Below are 14,402 nucleotides of genomic sequence, written 5' to 3'. Positions count from 1 at the left end.
GTTGTAAATATAGCGAAAGTCTCCGAAAGTTTCCGAAGGACGCGGCGAATTTTCGAGATAAAAACAAGATACTTAACAGTGCTTTCAGACAACATTAGCGCCATCTGCCGTTATCCTTCTGATTTTGAAATGGTAACAATATAAACTAAAGGCAATAAGCTCCCCCACCACTCTGGCAGCGCGCTCTTAAAGCGACACACACACAAACATCCTCGAGCAACTCGTTTCACAAAACAACGTAGGGCCTTTCATTAGACAATGAAATATTTCATTATTTTCATACTAATATCAAGCATATCATGTCTGTTTACATAATACATTTTATTCTTTAGGAATGCCTTTTGTCCACAACCTTATTGGTGAATCAGATCACATCAGATCTAGAATAGCGGATATACAGAGCAAGTTGTGCTTTTGCGCTTGTGCTTTGGTTCCTGAGTCCACACCAACACTACCATACGACGCTAAAAGGGTAATTTAAAATGAATTTTGCTGATTTCGTATGTCACTTATAATAAAAATTGTTAACGAATGAATGAAAAACAATGCCAGTGCGTCGTGTCGGTGCTTTCTAACTGTTGTGCCTTGGGTAACGAGTTTGTTTAAATAAATGTTTCTATATGCTCGTATTTGTAACTGTTTCGCACAAGATTCATTGACGCACAAACTGCTTCGTTAAATTTGCTGCTTTATTATATAACTTCCCTTCCTTTTTAATTAGGAATTGCTTCGTTTGCTTAATTATTTTGCTTTTTCAGTATAGCTGTATCCGTTTAATGAAATAATTTAATATTTTATTTAAAATTTATTTTATTCTTTCGACTTCTGTAACCTTTCAAAAAAGCAATGTTCATAATTCATTAATATTGTCGTCTGCTTTTTAAGTAAACTTATTTTAATTGTAATAGCCATAAATAAACTTTAAACGAATTTAGTGATCACAACTGCAAGCACTGGAATTGATATTGATACAAAAGCCAGTTTAATAAGATTCATCGGTGATAATTTTATCCTAAAATCAAAATTGTCCATGTATGCTCCCATTACATGGAATCGTTAGTTTAAATGCAGTTTTTGGATTAAACTATGTTAGTTTCCGTAAGTTTTCTCAGCTTGTTTTCTGTTCCATAGGTATTCATTGATTCCCCATTAATATTAAAATGCGTTAATTTTGGTAACATAAACATTTGAAGTGTAGGTTTATTGAAATAGTAATTGCGGAACATTTTTTATTGCTCCAAATTTGTTAATTACAAATAGCGAAAAGTTTGGACCAATAATTTCATTCCTTCCAGCCATCTTAGTTATAATGATAGCAGTCATCTAAAACGCATCAGATGAGTTTGCTCGTTCTTATCATTGCACTATCAAAACAAACGTTATCTCCTCACATAAGTATTTCCCCTTTCGAAGGGGAGTCCAATGGCGTGCTGCTTTTGGGGTTTCATTGCGATGTAACAAACTTGTTAGGTTTCCTTGCAGATTTGGGAAATGTTCCAGGGTTTTGATTGATGGAAATGTGGCGAGTGATGGTTTGCGTTAAAGAACATCGAATGTTTGGCACCTCCGTGAAACTTTTAGGGGCTATTTCTTTTAGTGCGACTTCAGCAGCCAGGACGATGAAAGTTTATTTAACTTTTTACAGGTCAGATGGCATTTGTTGTTGCTGCTCCTGGAGCAAGTATCAATGTTGAGGGCCCTTTGCACCAATGATGCGGGGGAATTTTACAGGTTTTGCTGCATCTATTCTGGCATTTGGGGCAGTTGCTTATTGTCACGTAGTGGGGGGGGGGGGGGGTCCAAGGGGTTTACAAGGACATCCGATTTTACGTTGAAGGCCTATTCCCCATTCGAAAGTTCTGACCAGCGGATGGAAGAGAGAAAATGCCGATGAGAGATTAATGTGTAATCTCTTACATTGTGTGGTTTTTGTTACCTTTACTTTGTGTTGTATCTCTGATACTTAGGTACGTTTATTTGTATACTAGTACTTGTGCTATTTTGTCATATGTATGGAACTGCCACCCGCAGTACTGCTGTAACGTCAAGAATATTCCAATGTAAGCTATGGATGTTGAAAAACTCACGTGTGAACGGTAGCATCGTGCAGTATACTTGTGTTATTTAATGCATTATTTATTATTTATTATTTATTATTTATTATTTATTATTTATTATTTATTATTTATTATTTATTATTTATTATTTATTATTTATTATTTATTATTTATTATTATTTATTTGTGTGTTGTATGCCATATTTTATATTTTTTATATCTTTGTTTTTCAAATTTAACCGCAATGCAAAATCACGTGTTTGATATCGTTAACTTTTATAGTTTTGAAATCGTTTTCATTTTTGGTGTACACATTTACTCAAATATGCGTACGAATGTGATGAACACAGATGGTTAAATCACCCTAAATCGGCGTTATGTTTGACAGTTTTATAAGGGTTTCTAGGTAAATTATTGCTTACTTGAATGTGGGCAAAGAAAACACGTGTTCTACCAAGAGGAAATCTATATTAACTAAATGGTTACATTAAAAAAAATAATACGATTACACTATAAACCATCTTTGATCGAGTAATGTGGATTATATAATTAGTTATAACAGCATTATAATTTCCAACCAGAATGTATAGTCTTACATTTACATTAATCGAGTTCGACGAAGTAAATTAAATTATACTGCCAGTCTTGAATCTGATCGTAATCGTTAATTTGTCTTACTTGCCGTGTAACAAAATTAGGTATTCAACATCAGTAATACGAGCTTCGTACATCGAACATGATCGTGAATTATTTTTACTTGTATACCCCGTTCCTCATTAAACGCAAATATATGAGTAAATTAACCGCTTTATTATATCTGGCAGGTTTTGATAGTAATTACTCGTCTTGTAGGATTTAATTCTCGAGTCGCTAGTGGGGGAATGAGAGGGAAACATTTTTCCTTTCCACGTTTCAACATTACGAAGGGTGGGGCATACATAGAGGTATCCGAATAGTTAAACGTTATTTTATCAGAAATCTTGTAACGAACTACGCGGTCTTATTCTTGCCCCAAAGGTGACAAATTTAGTCAGCTGAAATATTTCATTTTGGCATACCGTGATTTGGCAAAATTAAAATCACTGACACACACGGCGGTTAGAATCATTATCCTATTGAATGAACGGCTTGAGTAGGTAGTTTAACTTAGTTTATCTTATTTTCTGTTTTATTATGTAAGCACAAACAACATCAAAGTGTTATGGGAAGTGTACGGCGTTTTTGTTGAATTTGAATAGATCCCGGAGGAAAACATTTAACTAGAAAGACCTAAGTTCCCGTTAAGAATGCTAGGACTTATTAATGATATAAAGAAAGAATATGCAATACTTCGTGTTCACTCAAGTAAATTCGGTTGAATCTTTATGACAAAAAAAACTGTTGGTAGCCTGAACTCTGTTGTGCGAAAATTGGCGCCTAGGCCGCCTAGTATAGTCTAATAAATTGTTGCGTAAACTACATGAGGGTGCCGTTTCTTTAGGTTGAAACAATGCCAAAGGTGAGAGCGAGCCACCTTGTAGTGCAAAAATACGTGTTTTTAACCTAGTTTCGGTTGGGATATCGAAAAATGGTACTACGCGATCAAAAATCAGTTGCTGTCGAGTCACCTTTAGAATTTTTGTTTACATGCTAAATCGTACTTAACTTGAACTTCCAAAGGTGACTCGACAGCAAGTCATTTTTGAACGCCCGTTAGTTATTTCATAAGACCTGAAATTTTTTCTACTTCAAATGGGCACAGATTGGGAAAAATTTATTGAATTGTCATTTTTAATGTTAGTTTCTTATTATAAATTTAGTCGGTATTTGGTTAATTCATTCAATTTTATTTCTGTTTTAAAATCTGTTACTGGCAAATCTTGATTATCTTAGTGTAAATTAGAGCAGCAGGTCGTAATTTTCCAGGAAACAAAACAGTAAAAGTAATTTGAAAGAATAAACCGCGATATAATCTGACACGCACTGGTTGAAATTTCACGTTGGAATGAGATCATTAAAATTGAATGCTGCTGTGAAAGGTAATAGCTAGGTGCCAGAATTTAAAAGGGTTAAATAAACTTAAAACCTGCAATTTCAATATAGCACACATACGTTAATGGCTGCTTTACATACACCTTGGATTTAGAGACGTTATAGAGTGGTAAGCGTACGGGTTGAATAATAAAGCTGCAGCCACGTGAATTTTGTGACTGTCTGGCGTTAGTCGCATTGATGGTACTGCAATTTACTGATTTTCTCATTGCTGAATTCATTTCACTAAACTATAGGAGAATACGTATATTTGCATAAATCTGTCTTCTGCAGGGCTCATCCATATAAATGAACCCTATCATTTTGCATTTAATCTGTCTAAAGAAAGGATTTTGATTCAGAGGATAGTCTATACTTTTTGGAAAAATCCAAAATAATTACCTGAAGGAAACGTATTAAAAGATTTATGGGGAAGGTTACAAGACTTATTCCTTCCCTTGCCCGAAACACTTGTATATCAGATCTACTTGTATAAAATTCATTGCATCGGTAAGTGTTTTTAAGATGACGCAATTTATTTCCTTTCCTGCATTTGTTTCGACGTTGAACATTACGAATATCTCGATCTATATCGGTATTGTTTGATAAATACTTGCGCAGAATTTGGATTGTATCACCTTTTACATGGGCTCTGCATCTTGAAATAGAAGCTGATACGTGATATTGTTCCATCGACTGACGTAGAAATTATTACATCTAAAGACTTATTGGTTGTTTCTGTTAACTGCAAGTATTACCGATGACATTTTTGAAGATTATTTTTAATCGTTGAATTGCTTTGATATAATTTACGAGACCTTCGACACCATCACCGCGATTTTATCTACGTTACTTTTTGTTGTTCCGAAAAATTTAATTAGTTTTGAATTGTAAATTAGTTTCTTGCAGATACATTAGATTTAGTCCTGTACGTTACCGTTTGCTATTTGACAACAAATTTGCGATGGTCTGTAGTGACTACAGAAGAATTACCTTATTGAGCACCCCAATGAGGATATTTGAAAAGATACTCGGGAAAAGGCTAAGGAACGAAGTGGAACCGACAACTGAAAAATCTGTAGAAGAATTCATCGAACAAAGGCAACTGGGATGGTGAGGGCATTTACTAAGGATGGACAGCAGTACACAAGCCAAAAAGATCTGGGAAGAAAAAACAATAGGCAAGAGGAAAAGAGGAAAACCAAAACAATCATGGGAGCAAGTAATTGAAAATATATTAAACAAGGGAGAAAACACGTGGACGGAAGCAAAAGGAATGGCAGAAGACAGAGAAAACTGGAAAAGGAACCTGAACGTACTGATATAAGGAAATAGAATGTATATAATAGTTATTTATGTATTAAGGGCATTATCAAAAGATTATGCCACGAGAGAATGTTTAAAACCCGACGAAGAAGGGCTTTTAATTTCTCGAGGGCCATAATCGATTATGCCCGCGGTACATACAACGTTTTATTCTATTTTAGCGCAATTTCTAAAAAGTTAAAAGAGATTAGCTGTAGTTCTTGTAGGAATTTGTCCCTATCCAAGTATTAGTGGTGTAGATTATAGTTGGCGTTTTTTGTGTTGCTATGGATACTGAGACTGTGACTTAAAGAAATCTTGGGTACTTCAAAAAAAGGAAATTCAAGATTAGGTGTTGGTTCATGATGTTACAATTTCTAATCCAAGCAATTGCACTTTTAATTTCTATAAATAACATGATTGTATGATTGTTCTGAATAATAAATGTTCGATGGTTAAAGTAATCGTTGCTAGGCAATTTTTGACAGTTCTGTGCCATAAAGTCCAATTAAAACCCTCATTTGGGTGCTTATAAAAAGGATTATAATCTAAAATAGAATAAATAAAATTAGTAGAATGTAAAGATATCCTTACAGCCTTATGGATAAATAAAGAAACGGTTATATATAAATAAAAAACATCAATCTAAATAATATTATAATAATAATAACCTCTTATCAACCTAAATAAATCAATCAATTCGCACATGTGGCTTGTTCTGCCTGATCTTTTTCAAAACCATACAAAAATTACACAAACTAAAATTATGCGTGTTGTCACAACACTATACACAAAAATAAAAAAAATAAGAAATACATAATACCATTGAATTTATAACTATCTCAATGATAATACCCCCAACATTGTTTGTACTCGCCCATAAAAATCCTCCTAGCTATTTGTCTGTTTTATATATTTTAACAAAAAAATTGAATTCTGGATAAAAAATCTTACATAGAACCTTGGTTGCAGTAGAAGAATGTACTACGTTTCTATTTCTAATTTCATAAAATCGAATGATGGCGACATCATGGAAACTGTATATTACCATGGATCATTATTAAACAGAGATAAAACCACAAAAAGTGGCCGTTATGTATGACATTTCATTTGCAAATTGTGCTTTATTATATTAAAATAACAATATGGATTACGAAAATAGCTTTTTATGTAACGAAAGGTAATGAAGTTTTAATGTTTATCCTGAGTCCAGACAACTTATTACTTGCCTGTGGCCCGATACAAATTACGCTTGAGACATTCATAACTTTATTATAATATATTCGTGTTCAGTTTTGTAAGTTAAAGCATGGAGCAGTAGCTTCAAGGCATAGAATGGATTCGCTAAAGATACTCTGAAGGTTCATTTAGTGTTATTTATGTACTTAGGATGTCGCATTACTACCTCCACTGCTGCAAAAGTAATTTTATTGTTTGTGCAACTATAATATTTATTTTGTTCACACACAAAAGATACGATAAACATACAGAATCAGGTTAAATAATAGCATAGTATAAATAATAGTTATTTATATATAATATTGTCTAGCAAAAATCAACAAAATATAGCTCCACTGGAAGGTACTCGTACTTTAGCTGTTGTTAGATGCCTCCTGAGAAATTACTTTGTAAGCCAAATTATTTCGTTAAACTTTAAAGTTCCATAGATACAATTTACAAATATTGCGGGAACTTTAAATTATACATAATTTAATTTACCACCCTAATCGCGTTTATTATTTAGTTTGTCATGTTCATCGTCGACGAAGCTAAGTTCGTTTACATGTTACATATTTCCATAATATCTATCTAACAGAATTGTACGTTTAATCTAAGAACACATCTAAATAGTGTTCGGACACGCATATATGAAATTAAACGCGTAATCGAGAAAGAACGTCTTCTTCCTGTTTTTCTATAGTGCCATGTTATCGGCAATTTCAATTCAATCTTCAATTCAGGTAGATATTCTGTACAATACCTAGGAAATGCAATTCCAAGTTTGTTTAGGAAATATTCATAATGGCTGGTCATTGTGATAAATGTGGGATGTATTTTCTTTTAAAAGTGTTGTATGATCTGGTCTCTCTAGTGTTTAGTTTTTGGATTCTAAATATTGTCCTTTGTACGTTTTTCTGTTGGGACGGGGGAGGGGGGCTCAATTATACACATTGCCTAGCCCCAGGAATTGTATAGAATAATAGGTACCATATACATTACTTTAATCTCACCATTTAAACTTATCTGACAGTTAATTTGCATGGGAACAAGTGTACCTATTCACATAGGGTGTTATCTACTAGATAAACTTGACCTTTGCGATTCGGTTTTACTTTCGTGCGTAAATCGCATGCTTAATTTGGTCTGCGTCATTTTTTAGCCGGAACTGGTTATATTTTCACCACAATATTCCTATTGTTTCCCTTACCTTGATATTCCTGTTACACTTTCTAGTTGCGTGTACGTTTTATGCCGACAATCAGTTCCGGATTAGGCAGAGTAGGCAACTGCCTAGGGACCCCGTGCAGCCACAAAGAAAAAAAAGTGTTTCACCGAACGAAAATTTTGTTTGAAAATTTAAAAAAAATGGAATGTTTTAGGATTTGATGCATCCGTTGTCGTTGAACTCGATTAATGGACTGGTCTGAGATTTTGCTCGTAATCACCTAGTTGTAAGGAGGTAGACGTATACTGGAACTGGAGTCTTGTAACTTTACGATGCAACTTTCCTGATTCAATGGAATATAGTCACTTAATTTGAAGTATCTATCCTAATATCGATCGTAAATACTTCACCCGAAAGCCTATTCAAAGACGTGCCACCCATCTTTGTAACTCTTATGGTTGCTAGAAAAAAATTAAAGAAAAAATCCAAATTTCACCACTTTTGTGGGGGTGGCTCCCTAACGTAACACGTTGGACTCTCGGTTTATTTGGAAAAAGTGCTTTGTCTTGCCCTTATTGTTAAAGCTCCTCTGTAGAAGAAACCTTATCGTGAACTGATTAGTTGCCTCGTGTACACAACTTATGTAATAAGGCCTGATTTGTATGCGGTTGTCGGCCACTTCAGCGAGTTCCAGTTATGTGCTACTGTTGAACATTGGATTGGTACAAAGCGCGTATTGAGATACGTCAAATTTTTTTGAACGTTACGATACGATCGCTTGCTTCTTTTTATCGGTTTTGAACAATTCTCCAACGAAGGAAATATATAGAGATAACTAAACAAGAATGGCATAACAATTACTGGGACTGACAAGCGAAAGGACATTCGACCCGGCTTTGAAACACACCTCGCCGTTTTTGAATTTTGCTACACGCCATTTCGACATGGATATGACACAAACGTCTGCGATAGACCTTGGCAACATTGTCGCATATAGAAAGTTATCTGTATAGTGTATATGAATTCCACTGCAGTTGTACACAGTCTACCATGGCACAACAGTTTCAGTTAATGCACTCTTTGACTGATTCATTTATGATATTTTTCTTTCACTTTGGGCGAGTTGCGGAAAAAACCCATATTCTGACATAGGATTGAAATGTCCTCATTTATAGACGAATCGCAGTCAATTAATTTATTCTCATACGGCACGCTAAATGTGAACTTTTATCGCAAATTTCTGATCAAGTACGTCTTGACGGAAATTAGAGCAGTCGTAAAAATAGCTATAAAGGCAGATTCTATCACCATTCGAAAGCTTCTTTGGGATTTACGCTTTAATATAAGAGAGATAACATACCGCTCAAAATTGAAACATCTAAGAATGCTGAACATAAATATATTCAACGTTACACAAATGTGTTCTTCTTTTATTAGGAAATCAATTAACCGAAATCTGTAAATTCATTGATTAATTTCATGAAACGAACACATTTCCAATTTCATGAAAGGAACCCATATTTGTATAGCACTGAATCCCTTTATATTTAATATCCTGTCATTCCTCACTGAAAATGACTTTAATAAGCCACAACAACTCGATTCGAAAACAAAATGTAATTGTTTTGTCTTCACAATCACGATTATATAAATAACGACTCGGTTTGCTCAAATTAACAACATACCCAACATTTACTGGGTTCATAAACACACGTGAAAAGTTTTTAAAAAGAATTACATACAGCATAAATCTTAAATTAAACACCAACACTACTTAAATTAACTCTATCCAAAACAAATTTAATGTTTCAGATAGAAATGGTGAACTTTTATTAAAATAAATATAAATAAAGTCCAATTACATTTGTTTAAAATCCGAAAAATCCAGTATATTTATTGAGGCATTTAGCGTAAATGAAGTAAATTTTGTGTAAAATATCTTTAATTGAAATTGTAATAATGCCAAAACACCTTGTAGAAAAAGTTTAAATAGATGCTATAAGATTTTTTAAATCATTGAAATAAGTAACGATTCCATTTGGGCATATGAATTTGCAACAATTTTACGTAAGGCATTAACATCTTGTAATAAAAAGTCAATTTTATTTTATTTGAGATTGATTTCGATTTCTTATTGCTGATTGAAAGCAATCGAGCTAAGAAACCGTTCTAATTGCATCTGGCGTGCACTCGATTTTACATTTTAATGGTTTTTACTAATTTGTAATATCTGTGCATCCTTTGAAAAGAAAACAATTGGAATTACGTATATCTTATACGTTATTCAAATGCCACTTATGAAAATCAACACTACTACTACACTACTAATGTAACACACGTAACTCAACGCAATAACTTCGCGCCAAAAGTTTATTATTTTTTAATGATGTATCCTACGTTATTGCATGAAACTGAATTAACCTCAATTATATCAACCGAAATGCATAAACTTCAAAATTTCCTTCCCAACTATAATTGGTGGATGTGTCTTAGAAATTTAATTTAAAAGAAAAATTTATCTGAATTTATCGTTTACTTGATCACTCTCGGGAGGAACACCTTTTTAATGCTTTTTGTCTTATTCTGTGTTGCAAAGGTGCGTATAATTTCGTTACTTATTAAAGTAACTTGTTCGTTGTATACCACAAGTATTTATTAATATTGCAACATGCATGCTTCAGAACAATAGAAGTAGTAACACTGCATACAGGGTAACCCATTAAAATGAAACAGAACTGTTTTCAATAATTATTTATGGAACATAAGCATAATGAAGCTTTTATGGCCACTAAAATACGTCGCTCGTCATAAAAGGTAGTTATGCTTGAGGTACATTCACAAATTTATGCGCAGATATAGGAATTTTATTCAACGATATCCCAAGAAAGAACATATCTTTATTTATTATATCATGATGGCAGCTTGTCACTAACTTCTTTGGCCCAACGTTTATCAATACAACTCGCTACTCGGAGTGAATATCCTTTATTTCATTTAGCCTTCGGGTAGGGGCGCGCTATCTTTGGATAGGAATTAAAACAGATATACACCGTTGCCGAGAATAAAATTAAAGTAAGAACGAATTTTGGTGCCTTTGGGGACGTTGTAACAGTGTATTTTCTCATTGGTTATTTTTGTTTTACAGTCGCTGCATTAGTTGTTTGAGATTCACTGGCATACCTACAGTATCACTACCGCCATCTCTGGGAAGTTTTTCGCGCCATCGCGCGCAATCCTTAAGATGCATTAATTTTTCTTCCGGCATTATCCTTGGTTCCACGTGCTTAGATAAAGCAGTTGGTGGCTGTTGCGAAAGAATTCCATGATGTGAATTGCAACCGTTTAAAGTAAAAGCTTGGCTGTTTTTGGCGATTCATTCATTTGGTGTAACTTCGATGCGTGGTCGAATTCGAGTTACACGCAATTCTATACGTGTGAGTAGACTACCATTTTGATTGCCGGCGTTATCTATTGAATTATTTTAGATCTACCAGTTAAAGTTCGAACCGAATGTAAATTCCGCCTATTTGGCAATCGTTCCGTTGTAACTATTTGCTTAGAACCCTCTCCTTAATTAATTAGAGGAGCAGAGAGACAAGTCTTAACCTTCACCGGACAACCTTCGTCCTTTCTCCGCCATTCTTTATTTGCCAGTTTTGACTCTGGAGTGTAGTGATGTACCCACGTCTCATCACGTCACGATACGCTTTAAAAATCCTCCCCATTTCGCTTAAATCAATCCAGGAACCTTCCAGCGATCTCGGAGCTGACGTGTTTTTCAGTTTTCAGTCAAAAACCTCAGAATCCATCCAGCACTAATTTTTCTGAAACCGAGTTGATAAGTGATTATGGGTTGAACCTTTCTAAAGCTGAATTTCTGATTCATCGGTCAAAAATTTTATGAGACGAAGGTACTTTTTGATCGGTTATGGTTGTACTAACTTAACTGTAATATCGAGCTTGCGCGCTTACCAGACGCATTCCCCTACTCCTCATAAACCAAGAATCTACTAACCACAACATAATCTAGCTAGGAAATGCATTCTAAGAAGAATAGCAAAATTATACCGTTTATATTTGATTCACGCATTTCCCATAGTAGCGAATATATTTTTTCTCGATATATCGATAATTACCGAAAAAATATGTCGATATCTATCGATATGTCTATAACTATCTATACGAGGGGTCGTTTTTATATTCCCTGACTATGCCTGGAAACAAAAGACTAGACAAACAACAAAAGTTCCCCTACTTTTGAATACACCGTTTCAATATCCCCAGCCAACACATTTACGTTTAATAAATGGTTTTAAAGCGTTTTGAAAGGATAAATTCAGTATTGGTAGTATACGTTTTTTTGTAGATCAATTTTATACTTTACGTTTAATATACGATTTTTGTTCGTATAGAGTTCACGTTCTACGTTGATAATATGTATATAAATAAACGTTCTTTTGTCAATTTTGATAAACGTATATAATACTACTTTGATATACGATGCTGGAATAATGGTATATTTACTTCCTCCAAAATACGAATAAAAATTAGGCATATGCTACGTATTAAGATTACGTATGATTTATGTCATAATCTAACGAAACTGGTATGACTAATTCATAAGAAACAGTACCACCAATTCGCCATGCCCAACAGTTGTCAAAACTAATACATTTTAGAACTGTCATTGTTATGGAAACTTTGATTTTCATAAATTATGCGTCGTGCTAATAGTATTAACAGATGCAGTATGTTGTTCTTTAAAAAACATATTTATTATGCAACATGAATTTCCTCCATCTTGTTCATGTTCTTTATCAGAATCATCAAAATCAACTGTTTTATGTGACTTTGTAGAACTATCTGTTGAACTTCTGCTTCAAAGCTCCGTGTACTACTATTCTCAAAGGTAATAGCTTTGGCTTTGTTTATTCATTCAAATGAACAAACAAAGTTAATACCTAGTGTAATATTTGCTATGTTTTAGTTTATAAACGCGTCACTGAAACCAGATACATCGTGTAAGAAAATTGAACGACTGCCGGGACAATCGAATAGCTGGGAGTTTGAAAGGACGTATAGGGATTTGAGGTAAATCCGATTGAACAAATTTGCGCTGGGCGATTAACTTGGGAGCTTTTGAGAAGAGTTATATAGACGTAAAAACTTCTATGGCTCGTTTCTAAGCCTTTTATTCCGCAAGTGCAGCGCTCCATGAAATGCAACTGGACTTATTCCTACAAAATACATTTCACAGAAGTAAAAGTAAAAAAAGATTAGTCGTCGCGTCGTCCATAAGAGCAAAGACGCAGTGAAGCTGACAGCGACAGGCTTTATTGAAGTGTCACAGTTCTATAATCTTTTATTCAATCGGAACGGGGATATAGTTCTAAAACTTTCCAACTTTCGAAGTTTACGAAAAGACAAAGAGACTTGTATGCTTTTCTATTGCCAATTTCCAAACGGCAGTTCTTAATTAAGTTTACGTCAAAAACAACACAATTTTGAAATGGATTCACTTAATGAAACTGATTTCTACACATTGTTCACATATAAAAGATTTAAATTTCATACAAAAAAATAATGGAAAACTTACCGCTCCATTATACAGCCCACAATTTATGTTTACGACAATGCTGTTTCTTATCAAAGATAAAATCTCAGTCGCACATTAACACGTCAGCGCACCGATTTTTCGTAATCTGAACCCACGTGTTTTAAAATTCTCCAAGAGCCATACCGAAGGGAAGTACACGGAAAACTGGTAAACAGTTCGGAATTCCGCGATTATAGTTATGTTCATGCGCAGAAAATTTGGAAAATTATTTTCCGTCCACCAAAGGTGAAGCGACGGTTTTCCAGCGTTAACGAAATCACCTGCGCTTTCAGAAATTTAAATTTCAAATATTCCGTATAGGGCTACCGAACAATTTAATAAAGAGATTTGCAATCGGATCAAGTTATTCCTAAACACTTGGCATTTTGCCATTCCGCCCTTTACTGTTTATGTAAATAACAGGTGCCAATCATCCAACCTGTTGCATATAACTTTCTAAATTTTAAAATACAACAAACCTTTGGAAATGGAGATAACATTGATTCCGCTCTTCTATTGGGATTTGCAGTGTCAAAAATACCTAGGTTAAAAGCAAATACAATTTTCATGAAAGAAAATGTAATAACAGATATAAAATGTAAATATATTCATATGCAATTTACATAATGTAATGTAAACAATATAAAAAAGCTTAATTTCATTGTAGTACGACATTCAGTTTTAATTAATGAAGTGTCCTGGAAATCAGAGGGGATGTATTCCTTTATTGCATTAATAATATCTATAACAAAGAGGGGTGAATTGCTGCTATTCAATGCAAACGTGAGTAGGAATCTTATTTCAAACCTTAAGATTCGGGTTAGTGAGAATAATGGAGAATTCTGGCACAAACTAACTTAGTGCAATAAAATATAGGGATTCTTGCTATTCAATGCTGTTCCTGCTGCAATTTTTAGCGTAACGCGTAAAAGTAACACATCGAAGTAGATGTAACGCTTATGTGCTTGATTTGCTTGCTTTCCATCGTCTGTTGTCTGGTCCATCGACATCTCGGCCCATGGGCCACCTAGAGACTTCGCTATTGAGA

The 14,402-nt window shown here is 34.2% G+C and overlaps 1 protein-coding gene across 1 annotated transcript in view; it reads right to left on the bottom strand.

Moving 5' to 3' along the window:
* Nucleotides 1-13,480, bottom strand: part of LOC116177399 (lutropin-choriogonadotropic hormone receptor-like) — a 229,684-nt gene extending 216,204 nt beyond the window's left edge. The window contains exon 1 of the mRNA XM_031496372.1: nt 13,355-13,480. Coding sequence (XP_031352232.1) covers nt 13,355-13,362 — 8 coding nt within the window. The 5' untranslated portion in view covers nt 13,363-13,480. The remainder of the gene's footprint in view (nt 1-13,354) is intronic.
* Nucleotides 13,481-14,402: the final 922 nt, after the last annotated feature.

This window comes from Photinus pyralis, unplaced genomic scaffold (assembly GCF_008802855.1).
Source record: "Photinus pyralis isolate 1611_PpyrPB1 unplaced genomic scaffold, Ppyr1.3 Ppyr1.4_LG1, whole genome shotgun sequence".
In the NCBI taxonomy this organism is placed as follows: domain Eukaryota; kingdom Metazoa; phylum Arthropoda; class Insecta; order Coleoptera; family Lampyridae; genus Photinus; species Photinus pyralis.
The sequence above is the reverse complement of the archived record's forward strand: the minus strand, read 5'-3'. Positions and strand labels throughout refer to the sequence as shown.